The sequence below is a fragment of the Puma concolor genome, chromosome A3 (genome assembly GCF_028749965.1).
Source record: "Puma concolor isolate L17-30 chromosome A3, mPumCon1.1.hap2, whole genome shotgun sequence".
In the NCBI taxonomy this organism is placed as follows: Eukaryota; Metazoa; Chordata; class Mammalia; order Carnivora; family Felidae; genus Puma; species Puma concolor.
The window spans coordinates 51,468,757-51,489,974 of NC_141669.1; the positions used below are offsets into that span (position 1 = coordinate 51,468,757).

Below are 21,218 nucleotides of genomic sequence, written 5' to 3' on the forward strand. Positions count from 1 at the left end.
TGTGGCAATCCCTGTATTTAAACAGCTATTGCTACCTCCATGCTGTGTGGCAAACGTCCGCAGAATTTCTGTGGCGACCATAAGAATTTGTTCTTAGAGGTCCGTGGTTACCTGGGGTCTAGCTGCGTTCGACTGTGCTTGACTGAGGCGGTACTACGTGCCATTGCAGGTCTGGGCTCAACTGGGAGTCAGCCAACGCAGACTGTACTTTGCTTCAAACGTGTCTCCTCCTCCTTTGATGAGGCCTCTGAGGCCTGGGCTCTGAACTGGCACACTGCCACTTCCTCCCACATGCTTTTGGCCACAGCAAGACATATATGTCCAAGCCAAGCAACGCCAAGAGCATGGAAATATATTCTTCCCGTGTCAAGGGCATGGATGCAGGGAGGAGTGAAGAATCGGGACCTAAAACTAATCCGCCCCTCTCTCCAAGAGCGTGCCCTCATGCAATGCAGGGTTTTAATACAAGGAGTAAGGAGGAAATGGGTGATGGTGGTCATGGTCACAGTCCATCATAGATCTTTTGCCTGGCCAAGAATTCATGTTCTTAATAATGAATTAGTAATGTTCTTCCAGTGTGTAGTGTGGACCCAGCTTTGTGCTGAGCGCTTTGGGGGACATCAGAGAGAAAAACCCTGATTCTACCTTCAGGAGCTCACTATTGAGGGATGAGGCTTGTGTTCAAGGACAAGATGGGGGCAAGATGAAGCTCGATGGTGTCATGCAGCCTGTGGAGTTCAGAGAAAGGAGAGACCGGCAAAAACTAGAAAAGGATGAGACAGGAGGAGAGGAATGATACGGACACCTTATACCTAGTGAGCACTTGCTGCCCACCAAACCCTGGGCCGAATTCTTTCCATGCCTTGCTTCTTCTCATGGCCGTCCAGAGAGGTGCCAGGATGGTGCTCATTTAACAGAAAAAAAAAAAAAAAAAAAAAAAAAAAAAAAAAAAATGGAGGCACAAGGGCTCAAGTAACTTGTGTGCGGTCACACAGCTGGTAAATACCAGAGCCAGGATGTGAGTCCGGCTCTTCGTATGACCAGAGCCTGCATGTTAGTCACCGGGGCCTACGGCCGGCCACTTGAGGCGAAGGGGAGCAGCGAAAGTAGACAGATGTGAGAAGAAGACAGCTGCCAGGGGGCGGGAGCGGTGGAGGGGACCCCAGCCGTGTTATGAACTATAAATGGGAGCAAAGACTGGATGTGCGATTTGGCCAAGGTCCTGCAGCAAGATAGGGTGGAGGCTGGGCTGGAAATTCTGGCTGCTGGCTCCCCTTCCACTTTTCCCTGGTACCAGCCGCTTTCTGGGCTCTCTCCACCCGTCTGCGCGGCCACGCCTGAAGCGCTTCCCTCTTGGAAGAGGTGCAATCCACTGGCATTGAAGCCGGGTGGACTGGCTCCCTCTCTCTATCCATCTCTTTCCTCCTTTCTCCTGCCATGTTCTGGAAAGGGCAGCGTGGGGGAATGTGGGCAGGTTGCACCAGAGATATACATCTGAGAACTGAAGGAACATTTATTTTTAATTTAGACTTAAAAAGAAAAAAGGAAGTTATAAAATATCTGCTCTTGCTCCTGGGACTGTGCAGATGGTGCTGCGTGTTGCCTAATAGGGAATGGGGCTGGCACCCATGTGCTCCCGGCCCCACCAGCCTGACTGTAGGACCTGGAAAGTGGGATCGCTATTCCCCTTGCCTCAGCCTCAGATGGTTCCCGTGGGTCCGTTTGGCCAATACAGCATGGGTTTCCACTGCCTTCTAACCTCACCCTCCCCAGGTCTGCTGATTTTTCTGCCTCTTCTAATGAGACCAGTCTCTTGGCTGTTCTGCTCCTGTGAGTGTGCACACGTGTCCCCTGCCCCACGCACGCACACGCACGCACGGCTCAGCTCCATCCTATCACCTACTTCGACAGATAGCCACAGCATGCTGACCTCTCCCTTCTTTAGGTCCTGTTCGGATGTTAGAAGTTACCGGCTTGACATGACCAAGTACCTGATTAAACCATCTGGTCATTTTCATGTCCAGATGTTATAAAGGATATTCTCATACATTTTCCTGTTTGGTCTTTGTGCTTACTGTGGTTAGGTGCCATATATTCCTCTCTTCCTGTTTGCTCCATTGGGAGCACCACGGAACATGGTGCATAGAAGGTATTTGAAAATGGGCATGGAGTGTGACTCTTCCTTTGTGCTCAGGCGAATGAGCTGGGAAAGGAACCCCTAAAATCAGAGAGTTGGAGCCCTCAAGCCAAGAGTGAGGAGACCTTTCTGACGTTCTCTCTAGTTTGCTGTGAAGCCTTGGGCAAATCACTGAATTTCTCTAAGCCTCAGTTTCCCCATTTGCAAAATACAGAAAGCAATCTCTATTTTGTCTGCGCCCCAGCATACTAATAAGAATCATGGTAAGTGACATAGGGGAAATTCTTAGCAAAATCAATCAATCATTCAATTTCTTTAAGAAAGCATGAGGGGTCAGAGGTGCCCAGCATGAATACCAGGCCCATGTTACAGCAGGAGGTTGGGACAGGAGGCTGGTCGGGTTTGGCTAATAAGGTTACAAGCTGTGTGTGTGTGTGTGTGTGTGTGTGTGTGTGTGTGTGTGTGTGTGTGTGTTACATAGGCCTGGATACTATTTCAGTTTCGTTTAGGACTGTGGTTTGTTCTGGAAAAGACTTGATGTCACACAAAGACAATGCCTGCCACCAGAAAAGACAAGTGAAGGCGAAAGTGAGACAAAAGTTTAGGAATGGGAAGAAGCCAGGAGTGAAGTTTGGGCACAAAATACATGCAGTGATGGTTTGTACACTTGACAAATATGAGCCGTGGAGATCTGGCCTGAGGTTCTTGACAGTCAGTGCAGAGAGAGACACAGTAAAATGCTCAACGTCTACAAGACAGATGCAGACCAGATGCTCAGAAGTGTATAAATTTCTGACCCCAAAGCCAGAAAAATTTCCCCCAGGAGGATTCATAAAGGAGATTCTGTGATGTAATGAGCAGTGAGTGTCCTGGACAATAGGTGTTTGGTAAATACAGTGAGTCCCAAGGAGCTGTACCTTATGATGCTCCTGATAGCCCAAGCTCAGTTCAGGGAGTGTAAGGGAGACTGAGGAGGGGAAGGCAACGTGGCCCATAACACACACTTGTTATGTAAACCAACAGATTAGGGGGGATGATATGCTGAGTTCTCAACAGTGAATAACAGCTTTTACTTCTTCTTCTGGCTTTGGGAGGCAGTCAGGCATGCACGTGTACACACACACACACACACACACACACACACACACACACACACTCACTCACTAGATCACATTGTTTGTTCCCAATTTCAGGCCACTCTAGGCTCAGCTTCCTCTCTGTGGAAGCTCTCTGGCTCCTGGCTAGAGGCTGACTAGGGTCCCCAGGGATTTTTCTCAGCCAGGCTGGGGAGGGGTGATTCCCTTTACAGGCGATGGGACTATCTCACTTGACTTCATACCTACTACTTGGAACTCAAGAGTAGAACTTTAAACCAAGGTAGGACCTCCAAGCTCAACCCCGTAAGAAAGCCAGAGCCCCAAAGGAGCCTGTCTTCTGCTGGAGACACTGTCGGCTGGAGCTCACAGAGGCACGGGGCTGAGGTTGAGCTCCAAGCTCTCCTGATTCTCACTCCAGTGCCCTAAGCTGTTGCTGCAGAGAAAAATCAAACTGGGATCTCATTCTGGGGAGAAAAATCTCATAATTCCTCATTGGAGCTATGGAATGGCTTTACATTATATAATTTTATTCAAACTGATATGGGCCAATAAATATAAATGTGTGTGTGTGTGTTTGCTGTCTTAAAACATTTTAATGTTTAAAACATGATATACAAATGCTGCTGAGGATGTCTAGAATTTGATTTACTGCATAGTATTGGATGTTTATACTTGCTCCTTACAGAAATTCTTGCCAAAGAGCCATTTTATCTACAGGAATAATAAATAAGTCAATATGTGGATGGTTGTGCACATTTTTCCCATATGCATTGGTACTTGGTAGATGTTATTTTGCTCACAGGCTCTCAAAAGGTAAACTTGAAAGAGACACATGGATCCCTGAAGTCCAAAGTTTGGCCACTTGTCAAGATGAGACCATTAATGTTGACTTAAACCAAAAAAACAAAGTCAGCAAGCCTAGCTCTTAGGTGACATTTGGGCTTTGGGAATAATGAATCCAGACCCATGTAGCGGTGCTCAGCCATATGTGTGTATTTGTTCATTCATTGATTCATTCACTCATTTGACAAGTATTTATTAGACATCTATGTTTCCTTCAGTAGCTTAAACATGGTGTAGATTTTCTTCATGGAGGCTCAGAGATAAAAGATCTAAATTCCCCCCCGTTTGTATTTATAAAGTGCTTAAGGCCCTTGAAATGATTTTTCTCATCATATTTTAATCTGCACAAAAATCCTATTGGATGATGAGGGTGTGAAAGAGAGCTGGGTTAGCTGAGTGGAAGGAAAGATGTTCCTTCTGTTTGCTTGTTTTTATTGTCCCCCTGCCGTCAGTTATGGAAATAATACATGCCCAATGCTTAAAAGAATATAGGAATATTCAAGAAGAATGCGAGAAAGTACTGTATAACGTGACCTCCAGAGACATCTACTTGTGGGGCTATAGATTTGTTCATGAAGATACATATATGCTTATGTTTGTGTATATGGTTCTATGTGCGATGTGATGTCTTTTCTTTAACAAGAGTGGGATTGTGCTGTAATTTAATTCTGCAACCTGGTCCACTTCCTTCGTGTGCCATCTCACATGGGCAGCAGTTTGTATGTACACATCAGCCACCTCGGTTTGTACAGATCCAGCTTTACTTTTGCTCATGCCTGTGTCATTTTTTCCTTGCAAAAGTGTAGGATGGTCCTTTGGCTTTATTCAGTCTTTCCTCTCTTTTTCTCTCATAGGTAGTTGGTCTTCTCTTGCCCAACCAGACACTGGCATCCACTGTCTTCTGGCAGGTAACAGTCCCTGGCAACAGAGGGCCTATGAAAGGGGGCCCCACAAATGCTGGTTATGATTCCCCACCCCAGGGTCTCCCATCCAGGCCCCTGGGGGAAAGCCACCCCATTTCCCCCGCCCTGACCCAGAAGCCACTGGGAGAACCCCGGGACTTCAGATGCTGCTGAGCAGGTCCCAGCGGCCCATGCCTAGGCCATTTTATGTGACTAATTTTTGCACGAGGGGAGGATGGCTTATTTGTGGCCGCCCGCTGCTCCTTGGCTGCTTGTCCAGAGGCCTGTGACCTCGAGGCCCTCAGCAGCATTTTGGTATAAGCCTCACTGAGATCTGTGGGGAAGGTGAACCCACCGCCAACCCCAAGGTAGCAAGGTGGGTGGGGGAATATCATAGACCCTGGTGTCCACTCTTAGAGCCTGGGCTATGGCTCCCTAAAAACAGTTGAAGCTCTGTGTGTGTGTGTCTATGCACAGAGAGCTGGGCAGGAAGAAAGCCTGTCTGTCTTCAGGAAAAAATGTCAGAGTCTTCCCTGAATAAAACTCCTAACGGTGCCCGCATCAGGGCACGGCAGGTGGCGCAAGACACCGGGCTGGGATACTTTTGAAAGAGGTTCACGGCTGTCCGTAATTCCAGGGGTTACACGTCCGCTTTCGGCTCAGTAAGGAATATAATAAGGATTAATGTGTCAGAGGCAGTGAGGCCCGTTTGGGGCAGTGAACGCCACAGTTCCGGGAGAGGTGACAGTCTCTGGATGGGGATGAACTGCCGGCATGGGCAGGACCGGTGTCCTGGTTTGGCAGCAACTGAGGGGTGTCCCAGGTTTTCAGCGCTGATGCTGGCGCCATCCCAAGCAAACTGGAACAGTCGGTCATGGACAGAACCACCCGTGAGCTGGACACAGCATCCCATTGTCTTCTTGGAGGCTGTGGCCCCGCCGGGGTCCAGGCCTGGCTCCCACGCCTCCCCTGACTTCTCCTCTCCCCCCTTTCCTTCCAGTGGCTGAACCAGAGCCACAACGCTTGTGTCAACTATGCAAACCGGAACGCTACCAAGGTGAGCCGCCCGGAACAGGCTCTGGTGACCCTCAACCTCCCTCCAGGGTGGTGTGCCACCATCGGGGGCTGCTTCCTCTGAGTTGAGCATTGTGCTTCTCCAAGCACCTTATTGAAATGGCCAGCCCTTCAGGAAGGGCCCCACTGGGGAGGGGCTGTTCAACATGAAGTGAAGAAGGCCCATGAAATGGGAATGTGCCTGAAGCAGTGAGAGAGATGAGCTCCGTTGGCGGAATCCTCCTTGGGCAACTCTTATCCCCAGATCTTGGATTAGGATGGCAACAGCCACATGGGGACTGAATTCCCCTAAAGCTTCCTCCAAGCTTGCCTGGAAGCTGCCTTGGTGCCCCCAGACTGTGGGCTGTAAAGCTGAAGGGCTGCTCCTGAGGGGTGAGGGGTCTGAGGGGCCTGTCACCTCCTCCCCAAAGTCCCCTGCGCTCCTGGGACAAGCTCAGGGTGGAGGCCTGTCACCCTTCTCTTGTCCTGTAAGGGGCTGGGCCCCCAGCTTCACTGGTAATGCTGTATTTCCTGCACTTCTGTCCAAAGGCAGTAAGATGGGAGGAGGAGTCTAGGTCCCCTTGGGGGGGCCTGTCAGTTTGGGGAGGAGAGGCTGTGGGCATCCTCTAACCTAGGGGGGAGATGGGGTAGGGTTAGTGGCTGGGCCTTGGTGGTAGGAACTTTGGGGCCTGAAACTCTGAGGACGCCCCCCTCCCCCGTCCAAACCTTCAGTCCACATCTCGCGTGTGTGATCCACACGTGTACATCCCTGCTTGGATGGCTGTCACGTGCCTTGAACCAAACATCTCCAAAATAACAGAGCATAGTTAAAGGCAAGTTCCTCAGCTCTTTCTTAATTTTATATGTTGCAACTTGGGTTACATTTTTCCTTAGAAACATTGAGCACCCCTCGCCTATTGGCATGGAAGCCCGGTGGCCTCATGGGTTAAGGCCGGGAGAGCCAGCCAGGCACAGCCAGCCGGGACACTGCCATTTTCACCTAGACAGCCCTCCAGCTGCCCTCAGCCCACTTCCAGCACGCATCCTCCCTCCACTGGATATGCTTGCCCCAGACGTACATGACCTACATTGGCCCTTGCTGTTGTCTACCTCCAGCCAGCAGTGTCTGCCCCTGAGCTCTCTAGAACAGGGCAAAAGTGCAGTGGGCCCCTTTGGCATCTCCCTGGACATTCCTGCCCTGTATTTCCTGTATGGAGCTGTGCTGAGGGAAGCCTGGCTCCCTTTGGCTTCCAGAGGGATCTTTTCCTTCTCACCTGTTGGTGGGCAGGACTGTCTCTTGCTGGCTGGGGCTGTTTGCAAGGGTGGAGTATGGCAGCTTTGGGCACCCAGGGGGCCTAGAAATCTGTCTCTGCCTTCCAGCCTTCTCCTGCGTCCAAGTTCATCCAGGGCTACCTGGGAGCTGTCATCAGCGCCGTCTCCATTGCTGTGAGTAACTCTCTCCCCACTTCTCTGTCCCACTGCTCTGCAGCTGCCCCTCTCCCCTGCAGCTCTGGCCAGACCTGTCTGAGGTCAGGGCCAGGCAAGGATGTGGGAGACAGAGGTTTGTGTGGGTGGGCCACCAGGGCAGGCTTCCTCGGCAGACAAGAGAGTAGATTCTGGTGACACTTTACTAGAGAGACACAAACTTTAACACAGAGTGCTCGAGATTTTGGAGACCCGGCGGGGAGGTGAGGCGGTGCCCTTGAGTGATGCAAAGGGCTGTACATTCCAGCTGAGGGCAGGACGTCTGTCCCTAGTAGGGCCCCTTGCCCCAGTACCCTTGTCAGAGGAGCTCACTCTCAGTAATGTGGCTGATGCAGGAAGCAAGGGGCTCAGGAACAGCTGTAAGGCTGGCCCAAATGCTGGCTCCCCTTTGCTCTCTGCCCGAGCTCCCAGGGCACTATTGTCCTCTGTGGCCTTGGTCATGTGGTTACATGTCCAGTGCATCCTGGAGGCCCTCCACAAGACAGGAATAGTTTCATTTGAATTCCTCAGGACTTTGAGAATAGAGGAGCTATTAAGTAGGGGAGGTTTGTAAACTGGCTGTGTGAGTGTAAGGCTGGATCCCAGATGAGGGCTGAAGGCAGGTGACACAGCAGGGGCCTGGGCCAGAACCACAGTGGAAGCTCAAGTTCCCAGGACCTTGGCTACACTGGTCCCACCCTTGAGCCCCCATCATACTCTCTAGATCCTGGCTGGGTGGTCTCCTATAGCTGACTCCAGAGGGTGAAAGTGACTTCACAACTTTTGTTATTTTATTCATCACACAATAAATACATGCAATTGGTGAGAAAAAACTTACAAAATGCAAATTCAAAAATTCACGTATAATGAAAGAATTCACATATAATAATCTCTTTGCAAAACCCACACTCCTTATCTTTCCCATGTCATTAAGTGTAATAATTGTTCACAACTATGTACTAACCCACTGTACCCTACACTGTCATTCATTCCACTGCTCTGGGAAAGTAGGGATTTGGGATTGTTCTGAGATGGCTTCTTTTACTCTGCTCCCGTGTGGACCACGTCCTCTCCAAATGACCTGTTGGGGAGTGATCCCCACTTCATACCAAGATTGAGCTCCCTCCCCAACTCGTTGCCTTACCCCAAGCCAGGAGCCAGACATTGCCTAATCTATTCAGATGGCTCGCCGAGAGACTGCAAACCCCACCCTGGTGGGGTCCCCAACCCAGCAGAGACTTCATTTGGGGTCATACAAACTGGCAGGCTCTGATTCTGGGGGGCTCCTGGCAAAGGTGACGGCTCTTGTGAGAGAAGGAAAGGGACTCTGTCACCTCCTCCTTGCTCTTCATGACAAGAGGAGCTGATGGCTCTGCCCAGTTTAGCAGCTTGAAAATCCCATCTTCCTTCTTTGAGATTTAAGGGTGGAGTGGGGTGGAGCTGAGGGGAGGAAACCACTGAGCAGCCCTGACTGGGAAGGGCTTGAGCCCTATCCTGGTGGGATGTCCTCCTCCTATAGGCTTGGGGCTCCAGGCTCTCAGCATCCCCAGGCCTCACTGTCCCACCCAAGGGCCCTTTGGGCATTCCATCCCTCCCATTTCCTAGGATCTGAGCTAGCCCAGATTGTGGGGTTGGGCCTCTGACGCCCAAGCTGCTGTTCCTGGGGACTGGGGGCCCTCCAGGCTCTCAGAGCCAGGATCTTACCCTCAGGGACCGGAGGCCTCACACTGGGCTGTCACAGCCCCCAGGGGTTGCGCCTGTGCTTGGGACATCCCAGCTCCCTTCCAGAGCCCTCAAAGAGGCTTTTCCTGACTGTGCCAGCCCAAACTCTTCCCACAGCCCCAAGGCCTAGAAACTTATGGCCTTCCCACACACTCACTCAGTTACACCCCGTGTCCTGTCCTGTCATTGTTCTACTGGCTTACAAGTTAACCAGGGACAGGCCCTGTGTCTTCTCCCCCATGGAGGGGGAGTGAGCACTGCTCCATAAATAATTGTTAATTAGGTTGCTGATTGATTGCCGGCCTCAGGAGGCCCCTCTCCGCCTAGATCCACGAGTCTTAGCCGTGGCGGCGTCCCTCTGCCTGACGTCTTCACACAGTGAGGGTCTAACTCCGGCAGATGGAGCGGAGTTTCTGACTTGGAAAATCTGCAGCTTGCTTGCTTTTCTTTTGTGTGTGTAAATCACAAAACCTCCAAAGAAAGAGGCTTTATTTTATTTTCCTTTCCCTTGTTCTCTGGAACCCTGGGCCCGCGGCCTCATTAACTGATCTCTGCTTCAATTAGTGACAAATCCCCTCCCAGGGAGAACCTGTTAGGAGGAGAAGACCTGCAAACAAGTGTCACGGCCCCAGTGGTTGGCCCAGCTCTGGCATTAATTAAAACGAGTCCCTACAAGCAGGCGGCGTGGATGGGGGTGCTGACAGGCTGAGGGCAAATCCCAGGGACTAAGGACAAGCTGGAGTGGAGGCTAGGCCCTGAGAGTCCAGTCTCCTCCCTGGACCTTTCCTCTCCCTCAGAAGAGCCAGAGCCCTGACCTTGGCCAGCACCCCCCTGAATCAAGGACCCCCAGTTTGCACGGCACCCTGAATGAAGTCTCATGCTGGTTACAGGACCACCAGTGCAGGGGTAGCAGCCTTTTGGTGAACTCTCTAAATAGATTTGGCAATGTCTGGCTTCTTGCTCGAGAATAAAAAAGAAATTTTGTCTTAAGTTATTTTTGAAATCTAACAGTTTGCTGTCTTTTAACAAAGGAAGCCTCTGTCAGTCCTCACTGTATTTGAATTTGGGGGTTCATGTTGAGTATTTCTGTGGTCAGCCCCCCTCGGGCCCTGGCTACACAAGAGTGAGACCTACTCACTCCCTTCAGGGGAGCGTATACGGCAGGCAGTTGGAAGGTGCGAGGGGGTCACTCCGATCGGTATGTTGTCCTTCAAGACGAGGAGAGGGAAAGCTGAGGATATTCTGTGGTAGAACCAGAATTCTGATGAAGGTGACCCTTGGGTGTGGTGGTAAGTAGGGAAGGGGCCCCCAAGTCACACGAGGCCGACTCTTCAGGACAGACCGGAGAGAGCCGAAGGCAGGGTTGAGGGTTCCCGGTAGAGGGCACAGCATGTGGAGAGGCATTCAGGAAAAGGAGACTGTGATGGACTCCGGAAGTGATGGGGATGAGGTGGCAATGAACTGAGGAGTAGCAGAGCCGCTTGTGAAACACTGGGAGCGCCTACTCAGGAGTTAGGGGGCCACGCCGGCAGCGCTGGCTGGACTCAGGGACCTGGGGCGTTGCGGGGAGGGCGGGCAGAGTGGGCTGGAAGAGAAGTCATGGCGGGGCGGTAGGCCCAGCAGATGACCCCCATCATGGACATCAGGCCCTGGTGAGAATGGACCTGTGGCTGGAGAGGAAGGCTCAGGGCTGAAGTCCTCCATGCTGGTCAGGAGCTGTTTGGTACATGAGAGACACTTCACGCCTGGCTCTCAAACCCCTCACCTTCAGCCACGTCTTAGGTGGCTGAGCTCTTTCCCTCTTGGGGAATTGCTGTTCTCCATTCCCAAAGGGTCTGGGCCCTGAGGGGTTCTTTCTGAACAGGATACAGTGGTTGTCTGTTTACCTTTACTAGATATTGGAGTGCAAGGAGGTGTCCCAGGAGGTTCCTGGGCTGAACCCCTACCCCTCCCAGTTCCCATTGCCTACTGGGAGCTCCAGGTCCCGGTATCAGAGTGGCAAATAATCACAATGGTCATAATGCCTAACACTTCTGGAATGCCTTCAGTGTGCCAGGTACTGCTTAGGTGCCCTTCTCAGTTGTATCGATGAGGACACTGAAGCACAGAGGTGAAACCAGTGACAGAACCAGGATTCAAACACAGGCTTAATGGTACACTATTCTGCTAATACAAAGACACCATTTTCTTCCTGTTCCCAGTTGTGGCCTAAGGTGGAGGGAAGAGCCAAACAATGTTCTTGGCTTCCAGTTTAAAGGAACTGTAGCCATGCCTCCTGGAAGATAAGTCTGCCCCCAGGTACCCTGAGAACAGTGGGGACTGGAAGAAAATTTTTGAAAGGCTCCTTAGGTGTAATGGGGTTAGACCCACTATCCAACTTCATACTTGGTTCCTGCACCTGTGTTTTCTGGCCAAAGTTGAGCCAGCGGCGCATATTTGTCCCTGGTCCAGAGGCTCCTTGTTCCGCCTCCTGCAAGAACCAAGTCTGGCTAGTTCTGTGGTGGAAGGCATACTTCAGAGTGTTCTTTGTGGTTGAGGGTGTACCTCAGGGTGTTCCCTGTGGTCCAGGGTGTACCTCAGAGTGTTCTCTGTGGTCCAGGGTGTACCTCAGGGTGCTCTCTTGGTCCAGGGTGTACCTCAGAGTGTTCCCTGTGGTCCAGGGTGTACCTCAGGGTGCCCTCTTGGTCCAGGGTGTACCTCAGGGTGTTCTCTTGGTCCAGGGTGTACCTCAGGGTGTTCTCTTGGCCCAGGGTGTACCTCAGGGTGTTCCCTGTGATTCAATCTATACCTCAGAGTGTTCTCTGTGGTCAAGAATGCACCTTGAATGTTCCCTATGATCCAGGGTGTACCTTAGAGTGTTCTCTGTAGTTGAGGGTATACTTAAGGATGTTCTCTGTGATCCAAGGTGTACCTCAGGGTGTTCTCTGTGATCCAGGGTGTACTTATAGCCTTGCTGTCTTTCTCTGGGCCTAATGGAGGTAGGGACCATTAACCAGAGAATCCAAGACTAGAATGTTAACTCACTGCTTTCCTGTGATTGGCTTTCGGGTTGGAGGGCCCATTACATGGACCCTGTAGCAGAATCTGAAGTTTTCCAGAAGCCTGCAGATTGGCAGTGGTGAGTCCAACGTGAATATGGGTTCTGCATCTATTCTATTCTGGGGAGGACAAGTTGTGTCCCTTCCTATGTGTAAGGGGTCTGATGTAACTGGTTTTCTAGCAGGTGGCCAACAGGTCCCTACAGGACACGGTTCAGGGATCAGGATTGGTCTCTGTTGCTGGCAAACAACCCTCTTAGAAGCAGGTGAAGCTGATTGGTCTTTCAGCCTGTGTATGACTCTGTCTCAGCCACCTTGGCCCTTTGCTCCTGAGCCTGTCACCAAGCAAGAGGCTGTCTGGGGTTGCAGGACAGTTGACCTCCACAGAGGGTCATGGGGTCCGCTTGGTTGCCAAGAGTTTATCCTACAACGAGCGCCCTCTGCTGGGCATTTTTGGCACCTCAAAGATTCTTCGACCTGCCCCGGCCCTTGCTCCACCACCTCCTAACCATCTCGTTACATTATCATCCACCACCCAAGAGTAGATCTGATTTCGGAATCTCGTGCCATCTCTCCTTTCAGGCATGCCCTCTTCTCCATTGTTCTCCAGGACCCCTTGGGTCCTCTTACAGGCTCTATTAGAGTCCACAGCTGGCTACAGACAACCCGGTATTTCATGCCCCTGACGCTCTACTGAGCCTCCTCGTTCCTTATCTGGTTGCTTCCTACTTACCCTTCAGGTCTCAGTCAGGCATCCCCTTTCCCAGAAACCTTCACGGCCTTGGGGCCACCCCTTCCAGGCCCCTCCTCCTGACAGAGTGACGAGCCGTCTGCTCAGGTGGACTCGGCCCTGTGTGTGCAACGTTTAGCACTGCAGAGTTGTTTGCTAGCAGTGACTGCACAAGGCAGATCTCCCTTGCGGCTCTTTTTTTCCCTGCCTCAGAAACACTCACATGATGCATTCTAGAATATTTATTAAGCACCTACTCATTTCCCCAGGCAGCAGGAATTCAGTGAGGAGTAAGGGAGACACAGGCCCTGTACCCAGTACTTAGGGCCTACTGGGAGAGATGGATATTTAGTAAAGAGGCCACAGGTAAAAATATTTCTGTGCTATTCAGTTTTAAATAATATACATGTATCACCTTATTCCCAACCTTTTAAGGAGGAAAATCAATATACACTTTGAGACTGTGATAGGTGCAGGGAAGGAAGAGGTCCGGGTTCTGTGAGAAACTGTAAAAGGGGAGCCCTGAGTGAAGAGGAGGGCTGTCTGACATTTAAGCTGAAAAGGGAGGAGGCCAAGGGGGGGCCGTGCTTGAAGGCCCTGAGGAGAGAGGTGGTGGGGGGAGTGAGGGAGGGAGAGGAGAGAGAGAGTTGGCTCAGGGGAGGAGCAGGGCAAAGGCAGGTGGCTGGAGCCTTGCAAAGGGGGGGGCGTGGGGGGGTCCTGTGGGTCTCTATCTGCAGTGAGAAGCCACTGAAAGGCTAAAGCGAATTGATACCCATTTTTAGAAGATCGTTCTGGCTGCTGTGTAGGGAGCTGATGGGAGGGAGCAAAAGCAGAAGCAGGGAGCCGAGTTAGGAGGCGGGCAGTTGTCCAAGGAGAAGAGATGGGTGCTTAAGGTAAGCAACAGGAGCAGAGAGAAGTGGTTGCACTCAGGATACCTGGGAGACAGGACAGGTAGCCCTGCATGCCGAGTTGCATGTGGGGAGGGAGAGGCTCCTATCCAGGAAGACTCGTGGGTTTGGGGCAGGAGGAGCTGCTAACAGTGGGACAGGACAGGGTGTAGGTGAGGAGGAGCAAGGGAACCTTCATCCTGGGAGTGTGAAAGGGGAGCACCTGAAGCCCCTCCAGATAAAGGCATCCTGCAGGGGGTTGCAGGTTTGTGGAGGACACAGCCTGCTTGCACTGCTCAAGCCCCATCCAGCGTCTCCTCGCTGGCCTCACAGAAAGGAAGCTGCTGGTGGCCTGGGGAGGACCTTGGTGCTTAAGAAGACAGCTATCAGCCGTACAGCTCATGACATGGGAGATCTTGTGTCACAGAGCCCCTTATCCCACCTTGGGAGATTGTCAGGAAGCCAGTCTTCTCTCTTCTGTTCCTGTCAGCTGCCCGTGGCAAATCCACTGGCCTGGGAGCCAGAGCTTGGAGAGAAGTGGCCAGAGACGGTCTACTGCTTCCTTAGGTCATTGCTGATGTCCCACGGGGTCTCCTGGGCTCTTGCTCCTCCCAGGACCCCTGTCTGCTGACCACAAGGGGAATTCGTGTGCAAAATCCACACCCTGTTTGTTTTCTTCTCTGCCAAAATGGAGCCCCTGTTTGGTTAATTTCTATTTTGTGGCTTATTTTGAGGCTGTTAAAACAGACCCTGGGGGACCCTCAGCAGTGATTGTTCCATATCTCATTATCTTTCCCAAACCCGATTATTAGCTCAGATTTTTCTGATCGCTAGCTGCTGTTCGTGATGAGTTGTGTGCCATTAATGCCAGCTGGTTCCCTTAAACAGGACCCACCATGCCAGGGAAAATGAGCTGGCATTCAGAGCCACCAGCCACTTGGCTTTTTAATTTTAATGGGCTCCACCAAATGTTTCAGGCCAAAGGGCCCCTGAGGAATCAGAACAGACGGGCTCGCAACCCTGGTCTGCAGCCCACCCTGGTTCCTTCCCAGGCTGTGGCCATCCTAGCTGCTGGGACGGTAAGGCCTGAGTTGGGGGCTGTGGCAGGAGTGGGAATAAGTGCCTGCTTGACTCTCCTTTATTTGTACCTTCCTGCTTTCGAGCTCATCATCAGTGGGTGTGCAGGGTGACCCCACCAGCTCCTAGTCTCCCCACTTTGCTGGTCCCCGGCCGCTTCCTTGGCTCAGGCATGCTGGCCATGCTCAGGAATGAGCATGTCGGGAAGACCCCAGTGGGGTTCAGGGAAAGGGCAGGCCAGAAGAGATCTGGAACCCAGGCATTGTTGTTTCTCTTCTTTCCTCCTCCCTACCCCGGACTCCCACCCAGAGTTGGGGGGACAGGCTGAAACACTCACTCTGGACTGTGCCAGTCCTAGCCAGAGGGAAAAACAGCCAGCCAGGGAGGCTTGAGGGCAAGTCTGAGTGTTTGTTACAACCAGTGACCACTATTCCTTGTCCTCCCACTACACTCCAGCCCTGCCTGCCCCCAAGAGGCTGCCAGGGGAATGTCCCAGCTGCCTGCTGGCCTCCTGGAAGACTCTTCCAACACGTCCCACATCTTTCCAAAAGGATGTTGGGGGTGGAGCTGGAGTTTGAACCTAGACCTTCTGTTTGATAGCTGGGATGGGGGCGCAGGCAGGGCTGGATCAAGGGCCCTATCTTTGCTGACGGGAGCTGCCTCCCATTCATCTGGGCCCTGGCCCCAACTGTGGTCTTTTCAGGACAGCTTTTGCTATGCAAACAGCAAGTTTTAAATGGCACACTAGACATTAAAGCATGCCTCATTGAGATGGAAGCTACAGAGAAAGTAAATAGCATAGTTAAGAGCAAAGCTTTGGAATTAGCAGACCCCTGGGTTCAAATCCTAGCTTTACCTGCCCCGTAATAGCTGTGTGTCCCTGGGTAAAGTTACTTAACTCCTCGGAACTTGTCCGAACTTTTTTGAATCTATAAAAAGGAGCAACATACCTATGTAATTTATTTTTTTAATGTTTATTTATTTTTGAGGGGGGAGGGGCAGAGAGAGAGGGGGACAGAACATCTGAAGCAGACTCTGTGCGGACAGCAGAGAGCCTGATGCAGGGCTCGAACTCACGAAGCACAAGATCATGACCTGAGCTGAGCTGAAGTCAGATGCTTAACTGACTGAGCCACCCAGGTGACCCATGCCTATTTAATTTAGGTATTTCATGCGATGTGCCCAGCACACGGCCTGGCACTTCCCCGTGCCCCTTTCCTCCTCTTCTCCGTCACCAACACCTGTGTCATCCTGTCTCCCTCCAGACTTTCCCACTCTGCACTCTGTAGGAACGTGTTCCCTGGCATTTGGGGGGAGGGGGGGGGGCCACAGAAATAGACAGTCACTCACTGCTGAGAGCTGGGGAGACCTGGACTTGGTGAGTTCCATCTGCGTGGCAGGGCAGCCTGGAAGCAGGGGAGCAGGGCCCACTGTAGGCTAGCAGCTCCCTGGCCTGCCCTGCCATACCAGTGAAGTGTGTCCAAGCTGCCGCACATCTCCCTGCCTCCCAGCCTTCCCTTGAGCAAGTGACAGGGAAAGGACAAGGATGAGACTCTGAAGATCAGCTTGAGGCTTCAAATACAGACCAGATGCCCAAGAGCCCAAGCTGGGTTTGCCCGGGAGCATCCTGGCTCCGTGAGGTCCTGGGCTACCAGGGGCTGACAGGTTGGCACTTCCTGTCTTCCCGGGTCACCGTGCCATTCTTGCTTTGACTGCTGTAGTCACCCTGCAGCCCTGGAGGCCTTCTCAAGGCTCTGCATCTTCTCCAACAACTCAGAAGGCTGAGGCCAGAGCCAGGGCTGTGGGGGCAGGGTGGCCTGCTAGTGACCAGGTGTGCCAGAGCTGAGCGCAGGCTCCCCAGGCCCCCTTTGGCCAGGTGTCCTGCGGCAGCCGCCGCTGCCCCTCCTCCCAGGAAAGACCTCCAGGGCAGAGTCTGGTTCTGGCCTCAGTTTGGGGCAGCAGTGGCCTCTATACATCTGCTTCTGGTCTGGCCACGTGTCTAGCCTTTTCTCTCTCCACGCCTGTGCTTGTGCTGTTTTCCCCACCAAAATTCTCTTTCCTCTGCCCTGCCTAACCCACCTTTCCTCCCTCCAAGAAACCCCCCTTCCAGCCTTTGCTGATCTCCATCCATTCATTTGTTGGTTCATGCATTTATTCCTCAGTCACCAGTTGATTGAGCAAGAACTACATGCCGTCCACTGTCCTGAATGCTGGGTACACAAACATGAAAAAGGCATGGTCCACCTCCCCTGTCCAGCTGGGACATCACATCCATGAGCCGTGAACGGAGTGGCAGGAAGGAGGGATCGGAGACATGTGAGGGAGCACCTTCCTGCCTGGGAGAGGCAACATTCCTACATGGCTTACATTTTTACATAGCTTCATTTATTTAGATCCCTTTGTGCTCTAAGCTCATGCGAAACACTTTGCATACATTCTTTTTTTTTTTAAGTGTATTTATTTATTTTGAGAGAGAGAGAGACAGTGCGCATGCGTGTATACACGTGTAGAGGAGGGGGCAGAGAGAGGAGAGAGAGAATCCCAAACAGGCTCCATGGTCATCACAGAGCCTGATGACACAGGGCTTGATCCCACAACCGTGAGATCATGACCTGAGCTGAAATCAAGAGTCGGATGCTCAACCCCCTGAGCCACCCAGGAGGTCCTACATAAATTCTTGTAACAGCCCTGGGATGTTGTAGATATTACGGTCCCTTTTTACAGACAAGGAAACCGAGGCAGAAAAAGGTTCAGTGACTCCCACTGTTAGTAAGTCATTGGAGGTGGAGGTCAGAGGTGGGCCTTAAAGAGCAGGTGTGGACTGAGTAGAGAAGGAAGGCATTCGGGTCTCAGGGACCAGCATGGGCAAAGGCCCCAAGACCAGAAAGCTCCCATAGCATCTGGGGAGCAGTAAACTGGATTCCCGGAAGGAGAATGTGGGGTGTTGAGGGAGTAGGGAAGCTGCGTGAAGGAAATGGCACCTTTCCACACAGGTCACGGGAGGAGCTGGTCATGGTAGACATGGTGGGACCACGTGTTCTAGAAGAACAGAGGATAGCATGGGGGATGGAATAGAATGGGGAGTGCCCAAGGGGAAGGCGAGGCGGGGGCCCAGTGTCCCAGGCTGGGTGAGGGGGCTGGGGTCTACGTGAAGAGGGCAGTGAGCCCAGGATGTCACCCACTGCACCCCCATCCTGCTCTCGGCTGCTCTACTTAGTTCCACAGTCACCTGTGGGCAGGTGTGTGGATCTCCTTCTCCTGAGCTCTCGAGGTTAGGCTTGTGCCTGAGCCCATAGCAGGGCCTCAGAAAAGGGGTTCCTAGAGGTTGAGGTGGGAATGAGGGTTCCCACACTTCGTTTACTTGCGGATTATGTGTTCTTCTAACAGCAATCTTTCCTTTTTCCCTCCTAAAAGAGGTTGTGTATGTGTGTGGGGGGGGAGGGGTACATGCATGCGTGCACGCGCGTGTGTGTGTGTGTGTGTGTGTGTGTGTGTGTGTGTGTGTGTAGCTGAGACTTTCCCCTCACCCTCTTCTTCGTGGGCTGGTTAACTGGAATGACTGGGCAGTGATGCTTTGACTAGTGACCCTGGAGCCCGGCAGCCCCCGATGACATTGAGGATTTGGGGTCTGGGGCACAACTTCAGGGGAAGACAGTGCCGTTCACTCTCTGCTCCTGCCCCAGCCTGCCCCCCCCTGCCCTAGTTGGCCAGGCCGCTGCAACATCATGAACTTTCTGTTTTCTCTTTCTAAGGTGGGCCTTAATGTCCTGGTTCAGAAAGCCAACAAGTTCACCCCAGCCACCCGTCTTCTTGTCCAGAGATTTGTGCCATTCCCCGCTGTAGGTAAGACTTGAACCATGCAGAGGTATGCAGGGGTGTGTGCAGGCGTGTGTGTGTCACACCTGGGTGTGTGGGGCTGCAGGGCTCTTGGGGAACTGGATGCCTTTCCAGACTTCTTCTGACATTGGGGTCTCCTGGTGAGGGCAACTAGAGCAAAACATGTGTAGACAGAAGTGAGGGTGACAGGGGCGCTGCTGACGAGCTCTGTGACCAGGATTCTGCTTTTAGCTCAGGGATTCTTAACCTGGAGCCCCAGTCCCCCACAGGACCAGTAGATAGAACGCAGGGGATCCTATGAACTTGGCTGGGGAAAATACCTACACTAGCCTCTAGCTGAAATTTAACATTTCCTTCCACTGGGAGTGTAGGCAGCAAACCACAGTAACAAGCAAGAGCTGTGACTTTGTCACCAATAGAAATCACGGATACTTTCACGTCCTGTTACAGTTGTTACAGAGGTTTTAAAATACCGTTTCTGTGCCACACTGACTCAAAATTATGATATTGATTCAATCCACTGGTAGGTCTTGTTTTTTAATTCGTTAGTTAAAAAGCACACCTATGATTGTATCACAATTGAAAAAATATTTGGCAACGTATTCCAATATAATCCCTTTATTTTTTTTTTAATGTTTATTTCTTTTTTGAGAGAGAGAGAAAGAGCATGAGTAGGGGAGGGACAGAGAGAGATGGGGGACAGAGGATCTGAAGCGGGCTCTGCGCCGACAGCAGTGAGTCCCACGTACTCGTATTATTCATATTCAGGTAATTGTGGCGCGTGCATGTGTGTAGAGGGGATTTTGCTGCCTCCAGCTAAGTCTTTGCTGGTCTTGGAGCCGCTGAGCTCACAATAGATGCCCCCGGCCAGCTCATCAAGCCCAGCCTGGCTCTTAAGAAGCCCATGCTTTGTGTGGGGAGAGGGCCCTATAGCAGAATGTTTTTAAAAACTAAAAAGAAACAACACTGAAAGAAGCACGAAGCAGTGTGTGATTAGTCGTCTAAAGAGAAGTATACGCCTGAACCATGATACCGAGTTCCCCATTTGATGCCAGAGGACAAAGATAGGGGCCGGCCCAGGAGTGGTGTCAGGTCCCGTCACCTCCCAGGTGCCAAGGCTCAGTCTGAACAGCCCGAGTCAGACCCAGGCTCATGGTCCCAATCTCATTATTCACCTCCAGGGTTCAGCTTCCCCATCTGTAAAATGGGGGCACTGATACCTACCTTCCTGCAGCCCAGAGCTGTGGGAGGGCCAAACGAGATTACAGACCAGATTCCATTCGCAGGAAAGTGCTTTGGAGCACCTAAAGAGCCCCGTAAGAAGGTGGGAGATCATTACCTGGCAGCCCCCGCCTCCTCGTTGGCCAGAGGCTAATGAACTCCCAGGACCAACTGCCCGTCTGAGCCTCAGCTGACCCAGATAATTGCTTAGCAACTCCACACTTTTAATGAACTCCCAGCTATTTCTGGCATGGGCCACTAATGGAATAACTCTTTAGATCTGACTTTGTTAAGGGGCCTAATTGAGTGAACAAGGCTGCCGATCTTGCGTTCCTCGCTATTCTGGGCTGGAGGGTCAGATGTAGCCTCAGAAGGTGGCAGCTCTTAGCTGCACTGGACTGGATCTGGGACTCGGCCGAGATGCAATCTGTCCTTGAGCCAAGCTTCAGACAAGGACTTTGCCAGGGGCCTGTTCCAGCCTTGCTCTGCCAGTCATCTTGCTGGATGACCTTGGGGGTGGTCTTAACCTCTGGGGCTTCTTCAGGAGGAGGGTCCCTGCTTTCAGGTTTGACCCTATCTGTCATGCCCACCCGAGACTTTAGGACCTGTCCCTCTTTGGGCTCCAGCCTGATTCTCCTCCTGTCTTAATCCAAGAGGAGCCTGCAGGTCCAGCCACTGTCAAATTGTCTTGAGATCCCACATATCCATAGTCAGTTGCACAGGTTGCACACAATGCCGTTTGTAGTCCTGATAGTCCTAGTTTGCCAGGATCCAGAGAGCAGCAGATCCTTTCTGGCTGCTTCCTCAGGCCTGCTGCCTGAGTCCTAGCTGAGTGCCTGCCTCCCTTCCACCCCTGGCTCCTGTCTCTCCTTGTCCACATTGCAGGCTTCCACTTCCCTGGCCCCGATGCCCTCCCAGGCCCATCTGCAAACGGATACGTGCTAACCCCCTGGGTAGATGTTGACACGGTGGTGTGTAAGATGAACAGACATCCCCCTCACCTGCTTTTGAACCCCTGGTCCTCTCAGGCCATCATACAGACCCTGCACTTGGCCACCCTTCACCTTGTTCTCAGGCTTAGACATCTTCTGTAAGGCTCACTGCATGCAGGCAGGGCCTAGGTCCCTCCAGGCATTCATCCTGCTTTCCATGGCGGGCTAGACCAGACTAGGCCAAGCCATCGTTAAGGCCACCAAGAAGCTTGCTCAGG

At 52.1% G+C, this 21,218-nt stretch overlaps 1 protein-coding gene across 8 annotated transcripts in view; it reads left to right on the top strand.

Moving 5' to 3' along the window:
• SFXN5 (sideroflexin 5) overlaps positions 1 to 21,218 on the top strand; it is a 117,391-nt gene that overhangs the window by 57,047 nt on the left and 39,126 nt on the right. For all 8 annotated transcript variants that reach the window (XM_086700855.1, XM_086700851.1, XM_025932407.2 and 5 more), the window contains 4 exons: positions 4,932 to 4,985; positions 5,980 to 6,036; positions 7,413 to 7,478; positions 18,703 to 18,793. In XM_086700855.1, the coding sequence (XP_086556981.1) occupies positions 4,932 to 4,985; positions 5,980 to 6,036; positions 7,413 to 7,478; positions 18,703 to 18,793 (268 nt within the window). The remainder of the gene's footprint in view (positions 1 to 4,931; positions 4,986 to 5,979; positions 6,037 to 7,412; positions 7,479 to 18,702; positions 18,794 to 21,218) is intronic.